Here is a 16,400-nt window from a genome sequence, read left to right as displayed (position 1 = left end):
GGGGAGGTTAGGACCATCCAAGGGGAAGACTGAGAATCTGGGCGGGGAGGGTGCTCAGTATCCTCAGAGGACAGAGGAGCTGAAAATATGCAGAGGATGGAGGAAGCTGGGGAGGCTCAGAAGGAAAGTCATGCAGGCAGTGGGAAAAGACAATTTGAGGCCAACAAGGATCAAAACAGCACAGAGGGCAAGCAAAAATCTGCCCAACAGCTGGTTCTAAAATTCAAAATTGCTCCATCGAGGAAGGAAAAAGGAGGGAAGACAGAAATAACCTACTTAGTGGTTCAACCCAGGACTTTCCTGGAAAATAAGGAAAAAGAACTCAGGATGCTTTGCAGAGGCAGACCAGCTTCAAATATCCATAAAATATGAAAATATTGTGCACTGTTAAAGGCGAGTATTCAGAATGGTCCTTATTATGTCCCAGGATGAACCAAACCCAAGACCACAGAGAAAAAAGGGTAGCTTTAGAAAGGGTGAGGTGGGATGGGGTATGTATGTTAGTTACTAAGCTCAGATAATTTCCCCACGTATTCCTTTAATGTATTACCACAAACATGTAGATAGATACAAATTTGAAATATGTTTCAAGATGGAAGAAAAATACTTCTAGAATCACTCCTGAAAACACAGAGCTTTGCGGCTTAGGTGTGTTAATACACCAGAACTAAAGTATATTTAAGGACTATAGGAAGTTGCAGAATATTTCTATCAGGATTCTTCAATAAATATGAAATCTAGTAATCCATTAATGTCTTTAAACTTGAGAATATATCTACATAAGCTACCTTTCGAGCTTCCTTTAAGCTTTATTATTTATATTTAGTTAAAAAAATTGGTCTTAACAAAGAGGAAGCAAAACATAAGTATAAAGCAAAACAAGAGGAAGAAAGCATAAAAAAAAAAGCCAAGTATAGAAAAAGAAATCAACTGCCTTTCTAAGAAATGTCTGCGTTTTCCTCTAGGATTCATACTCTGCCTCCCAGTGCCTCAATATACTTTTTGATCAATGTTTTCTCTACACATGCAATAGAAAGAAAATATTGAAATTAAAATAGAATTGAAGGACTTCTGTTTCTAGGAAGATGGAGTAGATGTACTTTTTTTCCTGTTCTTCCAAATAAGTACAACCTGGTGGTGTAGAGGTTGAGAGCTACCGCTGCTAACCAAAAGGTCAGCAGTTCGAATTCACCAGGCACTGCTTAGAAACTCTATGTGGCAGTTCTACTATGTCCTATACAGGGTTGCTATGAGTTGGCATCAACTTGACGGCAACAGGTGAATACAACCAAAAACCCTGGACGTTTTATATAAGCAAACATAACAAGACAAATGCAGGGAGAGAAGGCAGACAGGCTAAGAACCTTAGGATCAAAGGAATGAACATACAACTTTGAGTTCCTGCATTTTCTTTTTGCCTCATTTGTCCCAGACTTGGAGCTGAAGAAGCTGGCAACCCGGAAATGCCAATGGGAGTAGACAAGAAAAGCCTCCAAAAAAGAGAGGAGAATTTCTACCCTACACCATAGATCCTCCCTCCATTCACAACTGAAGGAGGGTAAAAGAATCTGCAACTCAATATTTTAGTTAGATTCCTTAGCATTCAAGAAAGGATATCAATCCTATCCTTAACTTTCAAAAACAAGTAAACAAATGGCTTTGCGTTAGCAACACAGGATGATAGAGACTAATTTTTTTTTTCTTATTGTGCTTTAGGTAGAAGGTTACAGAGCAAATTAGTTTCTTATTCAACAATTCATTAAAAAAAATTGTTTTGTGACATTGGTTGCAATCCCCACAATGTATCAACACTCTTCCCTTCCCCACCTCAGGTTCCCGCTTCTATCCGTCCATTTTTCCTGTGCCTTCCTGCCTTTTCATCTTTGCTTTTAGGCAGGTGTTGCCCATTTGGTCTCGTACACATGACTGAACTAAGAAGCACCTTCCTCTCGTGTGTCATTGTTTGTTTTATAGACCTGTCTAATCTTTCGCTGAAGGGTGAACTTCAGGAGTGGCTTCGGTTCTGAGTTAAAAGGGTGTCCTGGAGCTATGGTCTTGGGGATTCTGCTAGTCTCTATCAGACCAGTTAATCTGGTCTTTTTCTGTGTGCGTGTGTGTATGAATTTGAATTTTGTTTTACATTCTTTCCTGCTTTGTCGGGGACTCTCTACTGTGAGAGGGTCAGAATGGCCAGTGGTAGTAGCCAGGCACAATGTAGTTGTTCTGGGCTCAGGTTGGTGGAGTCTGTGGTACTTGTGGTCCATTAATCCTTTGGACTAATATTTCCTTTGTGTCTTTGCTTTTCTTCATTCTCCTTTGTTCCAGACAGGATAAGACCAGTAGATGCATCTTAGATGGCCGCTCACAAGCTTTTAAGATACCAGATGCTATTCACAAAGTTGGATGTAGAACATTTTCTTTATGAACTATGTTATGCCAACTGACCTAGATGACCCCCAAGACCATGGTCTCCAGCCCTCAATCCAGTAACTCAGTCTCTCAGGTGTCTGGATGTGTCTATGAAATTTTATGAACTCTGCCTTGGTCAAAATGTACTGACTTCCCCTATACTGTGTACTGTCTTTCCATTCATCAAAGTTAACATTTATCTACTATCTAGTCAGTGATTTCTCCTCTCCAATTAACTTCTTGACAAGAGGCACATCCTCAATCTCTCTGCTGGCAATGTCCGTCAGTGGTGTGGTCAAAGGAAACCATGTCCCCATCCAGACTCAGGATGCTCTAAAATCTATCCCTAGATTCACTCATACCATCAGAGTTACTGGACCTTGCCACACTGCCCTCTGCACCTGGCTGATTGAATTGCTCATTGCTATCATGCTATCTTTTTTAAAAAGATGCCATGAGGCACAGTCTCTGTGTTTCCAATAAGGATGTAGTTGAAAATATTATTCAGGGACCCCATTATAAGCATATCCTGGAAAACCATCTTTCTGGTCTTGGTGATATATTAGAAAAAAAATTAACTAGCAAAGAACTTGTTGGTTTTAGTGATACAGACATTGCTAATCACAAAAAAAAAAAAAAAAAAAATTTTTTTTTTTTTTAATCACAAAAGAAGTAATGGTAGCAGAAGTATGGAGTCAACCTTGTTTTTTTAAAAAAAGATGCTTCAGCTGAACCTTTTAACTCTTGCTAAAAGTAATTATGACGTTTAACTTAATATGTTATAAGGAGTTTGTTTCCATATGTAAGCAAAGATTTTGTCACTTTTTCTGAGCCATAAAGGCTTAAAATGCTTATCCTCAGAGATGCTTTTTAATATTAGAAATGTCTTATTAAAATATATTGACTCTTCTTATCAAATTGCAGAAGGAAAAAAAGCCCACTGCAATTTAAAAAAAGGCGGGGGCGGGGGGGGACATGATGCCTGTCATACTCACCATTTATGCCTAAATGAAATTAAATCATCCACAGGCCTGCTCAGGGAAGCTGTCCTAGGCTATTTCTGGAGTAAGGGGAGGCCACCAATAAAACCAGGAGTGGTTACCAGCCAAAGGCCACTGGTTGGCTGACAGTGAGGGGCTGGCTACCATCATCAGTCTCCCCAGTACAGGAAGTGGTACTAAGCCAATCAGAGTCTTTCCTCTGGAATTTGAAAGGAAAATAAAGAGAACATAAGGCAGTTGGTGACACGGGATAAAAAGTTAATGAATCACATAGGCAAAACAAAGGCCCAGAGAAGAGTTAAATCACACAGATGCCCACGACTGAATGGGAGCAACAAAATAGCTTGGTTTCAAAAATAAGATGCTACAGGATGGCCCTTCTGTCTTCCCATTAGCTTCATCTTCTTTATGGCTACATCTATCCAATCTTAACAAAAATCCCCTTTACTTATGGCAGCTTAACCAACCCTCTATTGCTTCAACCAGAAGTCTCCATACAAGTAATTTTATCTTCTTGTCACTTTGAAGAGTGAACATCTCCACACATTGCTCAGAAAAAGTATTAAGATAGATACTTGTGATACCTACAATCTAGGAAAACTGTATGAGCCTGGATGTTCAAATACCTTTCTGGAAACACAAAACATCCATTTACCTCAAGACATTTCTATAGCCTCCTTGAGAGCTTTTTGAGAATTCCTTTTAACAACTGCTTATACATAATAGAACTGAAAAAAAAAAATCATTTTGGCTTTTAAAACACACTGTTGGCTCAAAGACTGACAAAAACCCTGTTATCAACACCGAAAAAAAAAAATCATTTTTTAAAGGAAAGAAAAAAAAATCAAACTCAGACTGCCTGGCTGCTTAGTGCAAAGCTCAATGCTAAGGCAGTAGCTCTGTGGCATGGAAAACTCTCTCTTTTAAGGAAAGAAAAATAAGTTAAGCCAAAGATTTAATTAAGTAACGAGTATCTGCAAGTAATTCCAAAGACCTAAGGATGTTTTCCACAGTATTTCCTCCATTCTCTACAGGGTCGTGCAGTGCTACAAACTTATCTTAGAAGTCTATCCTCAGGAAGGAAGAAGGAGAAATTAATAACTTAGTTGTATCTCAGTATTGCCAAATATATGTGTGCTATTGCCTGGGTCAGCCCATTTCTGTGACTTTGGCAGAATATGACCTAAAACCCATGAAAATGAGCCTGACAGAAAGGACAGAATATAAGCAGAGGTGAGAAAAGGAAGAAAACAGGGCAGAGAAACAGGGAGAAAAAAATAAAACCAATGAGAGAGAGGATGTTTGAGCAAATGTTACTGAATGAATGAGAACAGCAAATTGCATATTCTGAGGGTCATAATAGTACCTGACATCCTAGGGAGCAATAGCTGTAGATGGACAAGCTAAGGTCTGTGAACACTGTATCTTTACATCAGAACATATAATGACCATGACGGGCTTGGAATTAAAAAAAGAAAACCCTCAGAAAACTTCAAACGACGTGACGTGACATTCCACAGGCTTGCTCTGAACGTGGCTGAGCAGTGAGCCAGTTGTGGTGATAACCACAAATCCACCTCCACCGCACGCATACTACAGACTCTGTGCTGCTTGGAATTAATTTACGACCATTTGTAAGTCCAAAGAACTGAAGATGTTTCCCACAGGGTGTCCTTCATCATCTGCAGAGTTGGGGAGTGCTACAAAGCTACAAACTTTCGATGCGTGGGTGGTCCAGTCAGCTTTAGCAGAGACCAGTTAACAATAACAAGGGGAGAAAAAAAGCATCCTAGGAAATGGAGATCTCTACAACATATCCTCGTTAGCACTAAAAGAAAACAGGGCGGCTCATAGACCCTTGCTCCCCAATACTCCCAGTGAACTCTGCAACCTGATTATTCAAGGGGTAGGGAAGGGAGGTACATGGTTACTAGTCCTAGGGGTTCTCCCTCCCTCCTGCATTTTCAGTTGTCCTATTCCTTTGGGGTTGGAAAAATCTTTATCCCTGGCCAGTGTACCAGTGGAGAGGAAAGGTATCAGGGACTGCTTTTACTTAGGGGGTTGATTTGCAAACCTTTTAGCGTATGTAGCACTGGACTTGCATTGCAGCAGCTTGTTTTCCAAAGACATTTTTCTTTCTAGCAGTGTTCTCTTTTCCTAGGAGAAAATAAGATAGTTTTTACTTATTTGGGGTCTATGTGTGTGTGTTTGGTAAGGCATTCTTCCAAGCTGTTCACCAAAGATGCTTTTTGTAATATCAGAAACAGCTTGAGCTGAAGAATTAATTTCAAAGGAGCTGTTACACCCCATCCCCAACAAAGCCTGGATGGGGGTATCTCCTGGCGTGGTTTACAGGTAGCTCAGTGACAGGTCAAGACAGGTTGTCTTCAGTCCCCTCACTTGCCAGCAGAGCTTTTGCTCATCTCTAGCCCGCTGCTGAAATACAGCCTGCACAGTGTAACTTCTCCTTCTTCTCTCCATCCGCCCAGACGCAAACCGCCCGCTCGTCCCTCTCCGGGCATCGCCTCTCCTGTCATTACACCTGCTTCTCCCACACTGGATGGAGTTGTTAATATCTAAGGGCACTACTGCCCTTATCTTGATACCCCTAGCTGCTCCCAGGGTGTCTGTCAGGAAACAGCAAAGTTGTAAATGTATTTTTAATGAAGAATTAAGGACACAAATGGTAAAACTGCTTCTTAATTAGGATGCAGGAGAAATTATAACACTGAGAAATAATGTCTGAAGAAATGCCTTAAACCATTATTAAACCAAACTCTTTCCAACTAAGAGGGAAACAGACAAGTCTATGAAAAACCAGGCTGGGATGCCTGCATCCTTTCTTATGTTTGACGGTTACATGCTGAACGAAAAGAGTTTGGAGTGCTGGCCTGCTGGTTTAAGTTGGAGGAATAAGGAGAGGAGACTGAGAAAAGGCAGAACTGGTGTTGGCTACACGGATGGAATAAACAGGAAGAGATTTTTAAAACCATTTACAATGCTGTTTAAAACAACTTCCCACTCTTTAGACAAAAATTAGACAGGCCTATAAAACAAAAAATAATACATGTGAGGAGTGTGCTTCTTAGTTCAATCAGATTTGCGAGACCAAACGGGCGGCTCCTATCAGGAGGCAGGATGAGAAGGCAGGAAGGGACAGGAACTGGTTGTACAGACACAGGGAACCTGGGGTGGAAAGGAGTGTGTTGTCACATTGTAGGGACTGCAACTAATGTCACAAAACAATATGTGTATGAATTTTTATATGAGAAATTAACTCGAGCTATAAACTTTCACTTAAAACACAGTTAAAAAAGAAAAAAAAAGAAAAACTACCTGTCGCATTATTTGTATGGATACGATACAAGGCAGTGGTGTGTTGCAGAAAAATCAGAAAGACTTTGGACATGGAGTGACTTGATTTTGAAGCTTCATGGCTTTGTGACTTCGGCCATGGTTTTAACCTCTCTGGGCCTATCATTGTTAAGAAAAATTAACCAAGACTTGGAAATCTAGAAAGTATAAAGTATGTGGTTTGAATGTCATATTGGACCTTGTTTAACAATCCCAACCAAGTATTATTTAATTCTCTCAGAGAATGTCTCTGTGTTTCACTTTATTATTTTTTATTTGGTTAGAGCCCCAACTCTGTGATGCTGCATGTTGATTTGTGGATTTCTGTCTGGTAGAAAAGAGAAACCTTTTTTTTAGAGGACATTAACCAGTTTCGTATCTAGCCTATACTCCTTTATTCCAAATGCCTATAGCCAGTTTTTCCAAATGTTTTATTTAAATTAGTCGTGCCATCTTACTCTGTCCCTCATTAATGAGTGGGCTGAATAAAACACTGAACATGTATTCATTCTGTATTTGTACAAGTCATCTTTTTAACTTTTTGAACATCCCTAAAATGAGGATTGTTGTTGTTGTGTGCTGTCACGTCAATTCCAACTCATAGCAATCCTAGAGGACAGAACAGAACTTCTCCATAGGGTTTCCCAGGCTGTAATCTTTATGGGAGCAGATTGCCAGGTCCTTTCTTCTACCGAGCCACTGGTGGATTCAAACCACCAACCCTCCAGTTAGCAGCTCAGCCCTTAACCATTGTGCCATCAGGGCTCCTTAAAATGGGGAAAATACTGTCTATATTGAAAAGTTGGGATGATTGCAGTTAATACACGTGAAAGGCCTGCTAGCTTCCTTGGCACATAGAAGACCCTCAGTGTAGAATAATTTGAAGATAAAAAATACTTCATATTTTACATGCTTTTTTTTTTTTTTAAATTAGACTAACTTTTGAATTCCCCCTGTAGCATTCTTACCATACATAGAAATTGCCCCTGTAGAGCATTAGTTGTCTTCAAATTATTTCCAAGGGATCAAAAGGTAGGCCTTGCTAGGTTATTATAATCTTGGATCATCAAAGGAACACGATGCAAATAATGTATTTTGAATTTGTAGGGGGAAAATGGTGTTTAACAGACATTCTTCCTCATGGACTCACTCTGCATTAATGAATCTGCATAGCCAGGTTCAAGGAGCCCAGACACCTGGACAGGTAAATTTCTACCTTGGTCAGGTCTCAAGGATCTAGTTTGGGTTTTAATGCCTTCCCTTTGACAAAAAAAAAAAAAAAAAAATTTTTTTTTTTTTTTCCCTTTGACACTACAGAAAACCAACTAGTATTTCTTAGAGACAGTACCTTCTGCAAAGGATAAAGGAGTTCACAGCACCACCCAGTGGCCAGTCCATTATTCCCACTCAGACTGCCCTGCCCTACTGATCCCAGTATTGGAGCCCTGGTGGTACAGTGGTTAAGAGCTCAGCTGCTAACTGAAAGGTCAGCAGTTCAGATCCACCAGCCACTCCTTGGAAACCCTATGGGGCAGTTCTACTCTGTCTTATAGGGTCTCTATGAATAGGAATCGACTCGATGGCAATGAGTTATTGATCAAAGTGGGTACCAATTTAAATCATTAGCAAATATTAGCAATTAAATGGTTTAGGAACCAAGGATATCATTTTTTTATCCTGCATCTAAGGAGATCAGGCATAGTGGAAAGGGTTGTGGACTAGTAACTGGAGGACTGTGAAACAGCTTCTTCTTCACACAGTCCTCATCTATACAATGCTGATGAGGAACTAGGTGGTCCTGAAAGCTCCTTTGAACTCTAAAATTCTAGTCTAAATCAATGACACCAAACCAAATAATACCATGCAAGCAAATGCCTTTTCCTGCTAGCAAAAGGAACATATGCCATATTAAAATATCCTTATTGGGCGTTTTCGCTGGCTTATCACTGTGTTTATGGAATTCATTCTCACTGCATTTCTGATTAAAGTGGGACAGATGGTGAAGGGTTTAAGTAATGTCTTCATCATCAGACCTCATACCACTAATGGCTACTTACTAGAGCAGTGGTTTGTTCAAACGAGTAGAAAATGAATCCTTCTCCAGGGGGACCCCACAACCAAGGCAGATTTATCAACCTTTGTTATGTTTGTTCATTTTTAATTTTCATTTCCTTTTTGAACTCATGTCTTCTGAGGATGAACACAAAAAATTCTCAGTACTCCCTCCCCTCATTCTCAGACACACTCCCCATCTCAGAAGCCCTTCCTCAGAGCCTGTCTTCTCATTGCCTCCCTATACTAAGAAAATGTTGCCAACCTTTTTTTTTAATAGTTTTAATTAATTGCTTGTTTGCTTTACAAATATAAAATGTCTTTAAGCCAAATATATTTTTTAATTCCTGTACATTGCCCTGGCACCCCATCTCCACCTACCTCCCAGAGATTCCAATAGCACCCCCTCAGAAAGTTGCTTGAACTAGAGTGTTATGGAAGGTTGTCACATGTCCTTGCTGAGCTACGGGCATTCTCTCCATCTACTCTCTAAGCTCACAGAGCTCCTACAGACAGACCACACTTATGGGTCAATATCAAAGCAGGACTTCTCCAAAAATGTACTACCAGTATCTTAGCCACTTGCCCTCAATCTGGGGTATACTCCCTTACCTTCAACAGGGTTTTTTAGCTTCCCTAAAGGGCCCCCCTGGAGCCCTGATGGTACAGTGGTTAGGCATTCAGCTGCTAACCAAAAGGTCTGCAGTTCGAGTCTACCGGGTGCTACTTGGAAACCCGATGGGGCAGTTCTACTCTGTCCTAAGAGTTTCTATGATGGCAATGGGTTTTTGGTTAAAGGGCACCTAGGAGAATGAAAGAAGGGAAACCTAGAAGGTTCCTTGAGCCCCAAACTATCCAGATATACTACATTGTAATCTTCACAAAAAGAGAGACTATGCCTAGTTCATTCACAAATGTATACCCACCCCTAGCTATGCCTGGCACATGGTAGGTACTCGAACAGTTTTTGAATAAACAGTTGAATGACTATATCCCAGAACTCTGAGATGAGCTTACACCTAGCACAGATTTCCTGCAGTTGCTAAGAAACAGAAATTATTTTCCACTGTTCTGTTCTTTGGTTTGGTTTGTTCCATGGGTGGCACAAATGGTTAAGCGCTTGGCTACTAACTGAAGATTGGCGGTTCGAACCCACTCAGAGGCCCTTCCAAAAAAGGCCTGGCGACCTGCTGCTGAAAGTCAGTCATGAAAATCCTATGGAGCGTAGTTCTACTTTGCAACACATGGGGTCACCATGAATGGGAATTGACATAACGGCAACCAGTTTTTGTTGTTCTTTTGTTAATTTTCAAGGACTGACAGCTAGCCTCTAACTAAACACTTGGCAGAATCTGGTTGAAACTTAAATTTCAAGCTTGTTCACCAGGTTGTTTGGTTATACAGCCCTGCCTGCAGTCCAGACTTGTGTTTCCTAAATGCAGACACTCTTAGTGCTATTTTATTACCTTATTAAACTCTGTTACCCTATGAAATATTCTAACACTACAAAGTATTCATCTCAATGTAACAGTTTGTCCAAAAACACATAATTTTAATGTCATGCCTAGATAAAACAACTCCTTGGGACACTCTAGCCCAGTTATACTGTGCTAAAGTCCAACACACAGTGACTCACCTAACGAGACACAGAGGCAGCATACTGTTCATTATTATTGTTATACCCAGTTAAGATCTGGCTTACTTAATTTTTTGTGACTTCCTTATAGAACCTTCATTAAGATAAATTTAGCCCAATTCAGAGTTGTAAAACTTTAAATTCTTGGGAAATGTTTTGAAACTAAAGTTCTTTTGGTACTGTGGTGTGATTGATAGCTTTTGTGTGGCCTTTCTAGCCATAGTCTTGTAACTCCCACCCAAATGATCGGGTGGGTCTATGCAAAAAAGATAATTGTGGCACACCAAGGGGATTGGCCAGTTTTGCCATCCTGCTGGGCTTGAAATGAGGCATCCCAGAGGTGGAAGAGAGAAGATCTCACCACCACCAAGGAATAACAGCCAGGAGCAGCACATCCTTTGGACCCAGGATCCCTGTGCTGAGAAGCTCCTGGAACAAGGAGACAGAGAGAGAAAGCTTTAACACTGAAGACAGTGCGAAGTGGCAGCAGAGACTCGACAGCAGAGACTGCAAGAAGGGGTGGCAGAGAAGCAGTGGCAGAAGACCATGCAGTAGGCTTCCCAGCCCACAGAGAGAGAGAGCGCTGAGTGCCTTTGGGCAGAGGCTGAGGGCCAGGGAGAGACGCGGCTGTGAGGAGGTTGTCTTCATGGAAGAGCTATATCCTGAGTGTTCCTGAGCCTGAATTGTAACTGTTACTTCCCTAATAAACTCCATAGTCGTGAGTTATGCTAAGTTTTGTAGGGCCGTTGCAGTGAATTACCAAACCCAGCAAAGAAGTAGACAGTGCCATGGGAGAGACAGTCGGTGTCAGAATTGGCAAAGATGGTGGAGAGAGGAGTCATGTCTGACCTCTGCCTCATAGGAATCACCGTGGGCTGTTGATCTTAATCCTCCTTTCCCCTTGAGAAGTTAGAGGAGGTCAGATGTACCCTCAATGCCATTTTTACAGGTAAGAAATCTGAATACTGAAATCTGGTATTTTTGAAGTGACATTTCCAAAATGGAATTAACCAAGGCAGACTCATAAAACAAATTAAGGCTGAGAAGAACAGAGGCAAGTCAGGGAATCAATACAATAAAAACAAAAGTAGATTTGGCAATATTGACTAGAAGTCAAAGCCTATATTCTATTTGTTTGGTTTGTTATTAAAAAGCAGTGTTTGTTGATTTGTCTGAATTCCAAATTCTAAGATGTGCATAACTAAATTCATGTGGTTACCTTTTGTATACATTTAGTGTGCTAGCTACTTAAAGGAACACTGCATGAAACTTCTTGTAAGAATTTTTGTTGTATTATTACTCTTCCTTAAATTATCTCTTTTTAAAGTTCCAATTTCCATATAATGGCTTTTCTTTCTTTATTTTGTGAAAGTATACACAACAAAGAATGTATCATTTCAACAAATACTACTTGTACATTGTTTACATTCTTCAAGTTGTGTACCCATTCTTGCTATCCCTTTCCAAATGATTCCACCATCACCACCCTGTCACTGCCCCCTAAGCTCCCCATCTAACCTTTTGAGATGCTCTGTAAATTCGATCCCACATAGATACATCTTTGAAAGAGCACAATGCTCAAGGCAGACATACTTTACTAATTAAGCTAAACTGTTGTTTGATTCAAAGTGGACTTCTGGGAAAAGTTTTGGTTTGAGGTTTAAAAATTACCTCAGGGCAACAATTTTGGCTATTCAGCCTCACTAGCTCCAGAAGGTGTGGATTTCTTAATGCAAACTACATCTTTCCCAGGACAGGTATAAATTTTACAAACCTAAAGAGGACCTGAATACTTTGCTAATCCTAATACATAAAAATACTTTGATTATCAGGGATCCACTCCACTGTTAGGAGTAGGTGGACCTGGTAATCTCTTCCATGGCTTCCATTCACAGTCTCCCTGGGTTCTCTTTCTAAGACAGACATTTACTAAAAAGAGGACTCGACAGACAAAGAAATGAGTGCAGTATTTGGTGAGAGGTAAATCCATAACCATAGCATGAATCCTATTAAATGGTTGGGTGAAGAAATTAACATTACTGAGTAATCCCTAAAACCAAGTATTGTGAAGGGTACTTTCACTTAATGTTTTGTTTTTTTTTTTCCTTTCTTTCATTTAATGTCCTATTCATTTTAATGTTCATTTTCTTTCATTCTCACACCAACTCTGTCAGGAAGGAACCCATTTAATTCTCTAGCAGCTTACCTTCTCCATTTGCTGTATGAGGTTCTCCAATTCTGTGATTCGGTTGTGTTTTTCTTCAAGCTTTTCAGCAACCTGATTCAAATTTTCAACATGTTGTTTCAATTTTTGTTCTTTTTCAAGCTTGTTAGCCTTTGGTCAGAAAAACAGTTGTCATGGTTCTTGTTTTTAATAAACTATACAAGTGTTATCTCCTTCTGTAATTTTTGGATTAACCAAAAAATTTGTTTAGGATTACTCTTTGGAATTCAGTGTTTTCTTCAAAATAAATCCTATGGAATATACGAATGCTAGATCAATAGATAAATTAATAATATATAGATATTAGTCCTGGAATGCTTACATTTGTAACCACAATGCAAACTACCTGAACTGGAATAAGGAAGAGAAATATTAATTTAAGAAAAGCAAAATTTTTCACTCTCCTGCAATATAACTTATCTAGAACAAAAATAAAATCTTTGTTCCACTAAAAAAAATGGCACGTTTTTGACCAGGAAGTGTCATAAAGTCAGAATAATTCTCACCACAGTGTCATGGGTTATTTCAAAGCAGGGCTTTGAACCAGTTCATTCGGTTTGACCCCCTGCTGAGAATTTGCCTTTCCACCTCAGATACACTGAATCAGAATCTATCTTTTAACAAGCATATAAAAATCACCTGGGGAATCTTGCTAAAATGTAGATTGATTCAGTACTTCTGGAGTGGAAATGTAAATTCTCAGCATGGCGTCAAACTGAAATGAACCTGTTCGAAGCCCTGTTTCTAAGCACAGAGCAAGACTTGAGCTGATAGATGGCAGAAGAGAAGCCTCCCTCTGGCAGCCCCGATCATATCAGGGAGTCTTTCCACTCTATAGAGTGTACACGTGCGCACACACAAGTGTGTGTATTGAACAGAACTCTCAATATCACAGTTAAAAAAATTGTCTTGCTTCCCTTGACAACACCAAGTAAGCATTCCTTCCAGGCAATTCTGGCTGGGGCAGAGCCTCCTTCGAAAGGACTCCCATGCCCTTGAGCCCCACCACTCACACAGTGTACTTCCAGTCCTCAAACGCCAGCTCACTTCACTCACTCAAGTTCTTTATCTGCATCCTGCACACATGTAAGTGTGCAGCCATCAGCTCCATGGTCAGAAGCATGAGGGGGTGTCACCTACCCAGTGGATTTCCTACTGTGCTCTCCTGGGGACCTTCCTAGAGCCAGAGCTGGCAGAGCTCCAGCTGCCCACTCAGCAAGAATTAGCTTCCCTTCTAACTCTTCTATATTTTGAGTTTCAACAAAAACACACACATTTTCCCTCCAGTCCTAGAATATATTCTTCAGATTAAAAACAAACGAAACATATACGTGCATATGTGTGCTTGCATATATATTTAAATATAAACTTTAACTTATTTAACACACACACACACACACACAAAAAACACCATACTCATTGCCATCAAGTCAATTCCAATTCATAGAAACCCTATAAGACAGAGTTGAACTGTCTCATAGAGTTTCCAAGGAGTGGCTGGTGGATTTGAACTGCTGACCTTTTGGTTAGCAGTCATAGCTCTTAACCACTGTGCCACCAGGGCTCCTTTTATTTAATAGACATTTTAAATACATATATATATACACACACATACATACATCTTTTTTTTAAATCTAAAGAATGAAAACCATTTGCCTAAACCAATTCTCTTTCACTTTAGAAACAAGAAAACCCATGTCCAGGGAGGTAGAATGACAACCTGGGTCATTTCATTTGTCAGAGGCAGCACCAGAAGAAAAGTCACTTGCCAGTTTCACTGAGGGCAGCCGACTTCTAGGCAGGGCAGCACTGCCTCCCTCCCACCTGTGTGCTCTGCAGGGGTTTCTGAGCAGAGTAGCAACCCATTAGTTTAGCTCCATCTGAACACTGGGCTAAGGAGGCCTGTTGCACAGTGGTTAAGCACTTGGCTGCTAACCAAGGGGTCAGTGATTTGAACCCACCAGCTGCTCCACAGAAGAAAGATGTGGCAGTCTGCTTCCATAAAGATTACGGCCTTGGAAACCCTATGGGGCAGTTTGACTCTATCCTATATGCTCAATATGAGTCAAAATTGACTTAAAGGCAACAGGTTTGGACACCAGGCTAAGTAAGGCTGGGGGATGACAGACATATACCCTCCCCTCTCTAGAGCTTGCCAAGTGACTTGTCCATTGCTTGTCTCACATTTAATTCCTCTGCAAAGAGGGACTTGGATAAATAGGGGCTTTAGTTCGCCAACAGAAAACCTGCTAGCCCAGTACCTGGAGTGAGTGTGCACTGTCCTCGTGCTTTTTTCTAGCTTCTTCAGATTGTCGTTGATAGTTTTCAAACAATCTCTGTGCCACATTTCTCAGAGCTGCTGCTCCAGCTTCTCTGGAGGCTTCCAACTAGGAAAAAAGGTCACTGTGTGTGTTTTGACATTTACAATAAAATGAATTACAGGTAGAACAGTTTGATGGGCAATTAAAAACACCGAGGTTGCAACTGTATCATCTGCACCATCATAAAGAAAGGGCACTTATCTGGTTTGAGGAAACATAAAGCCAGAAATCCCTATTTAGTGGGACTGGCAAGGCAGCCAGATCTGCACTGGCCAGGCCAAGCTAGAGTTCACAGGTATCGACGTTCACCAGGTACAGACAACACCCTCCAGAGAATGCCACAACGCCCTGCCAGCTTATCGCACTTACTGGCAAACAATTTATCACTGATGTTCACAACAGTACTAAAAGGTGAATTTTCCTGAAAGAAAAGTGGGACAAGGTTGGAGTGTAAAGGACAGCAAAACTAAAGTGTCATGAATCTTCCAAGGATTTAACCTAAGAAAATAATCAAGGACGACTGCCAGGATTTACCTGCCAAGGTATTCCTTGCAGCACTGCATGTAAAATACACAAAAAAGGAAAATAGAAATTATTCAGCCATAGGAGATAAACAATGAGACATTTGACTATGAATGCTGTGGTCCATATCCATTAAATAGGGAAACAGCTTTTGTAAGGTGTTTTTAAACATAAAAGTAGTCTCCAAAATAAAACAGTGAAATGAAAAATGCTTCTCTATGTATGAGTGCATTTGTGTGGATCTGTGTGTGTGTGTGGACGTCCCTCTACTTTTCAGATCCACGAATGCTAACAATCTATTGGCTCACAGGTTCAGTATGCATTATGAGAAATTTCTCGTGATGATCATACCTTGATTTTCAATACTTCATTCTCTTTGTTCATCTCTAAGAGCTGTAAATCTTTTCCTCTCATCCCTTCCATGAGCTGATCCAAATGGCAACAAGAGGGGTCCATTTCAGATTCAGTGCCATTTTGCACATCTTGACAGCACTGAAATGAACAAACACAAAAATAATAGACCGGACTATAACTTTCTTCTACAAACTTTGACAACAGTTATTACCCTGTATTACATATATTGAGGAGGATGCAGGGCAGCACAAAAAAAATAAAACTTTTGAATCTTAATCTAATCAATGAGGAGCTGAAGCAGCTGGCCTCTATATTTGCTCAAATGTGAACAGATTCTTACGTTAAAAAGAGGTAGAGCTGTATCTTTTCTATCTTCTATATTCCTTATGAATGGACTCGACAGTACAAAACAATATTCCCTATAATTTCAAATATACCAGTAAGCCTTTCTGACACACAAAACACATCACCATCAAGTCAATTCCAACTCACAGCCACCCTACAGGACAAAGCAGAACTGCCCCATA

At 40.3% G+C, this 16,400-nt stretch overlaps 1 protein-coding gene across 6 annotated transcripts in view; it reads right to left on the bottom strand.

Moving 5' to 3' along the window:
- Nucleotides 1-16,400, bottom strand: part of CCDC68 (coiled-coil domain containing 68) — a 70,468-nt gene that overhangs the window by 27,909 nt on the left and 26,159 nt on the right. For all 6 annotated transcript variants that reach the window (XM_064294484.1, XM_064294489.1, XM_064294488.1 and 3 more), the window contains exons 5-8: nucleotides 15,871-16,011; nucleotides 14,938-15,063; nucleotides 12,659-12,787; nucleotides 5,485-5,567 (exon numbers count right to left, since the gene is read on the bottom strand). In XM_064294484.1, the coding sequence (XP_064150554.1) occupies nucleotides 5,485-5,567; nucleotides 12,659-12,787; nucleotides 14,938-15,063; nucleotides 15,871-16,011 (479 nt within the window). The remainder of the gene's footprint in view (nucleotides 1-5,484; nucleotides 5,568-12,658; nucleotides 12,788-14,937; nucleotides 15,064-15,870; nucleotides 16,012-16,400) is intronic.

The sequence above is a fragment of the Loxodonta africana genome, chromosome 11 (genome assembly GCF_030014295.1).
Source record: "Loxodonta africana isolate mLoxAfr1 chromosome 11, mLoxAfr1.hap2, whole genome shotgun sequence".
NCBI classification, from domain to species: domain Eukaryota; kingdom Metazoa; phylum Chordata; class Mammalia; order Proboscidea; family Elephantidae; genus Loxodonta; species Loxodonta africana.
This window is presented reverse-complemented; position numbering and strand designations above follow the sequence as displayed.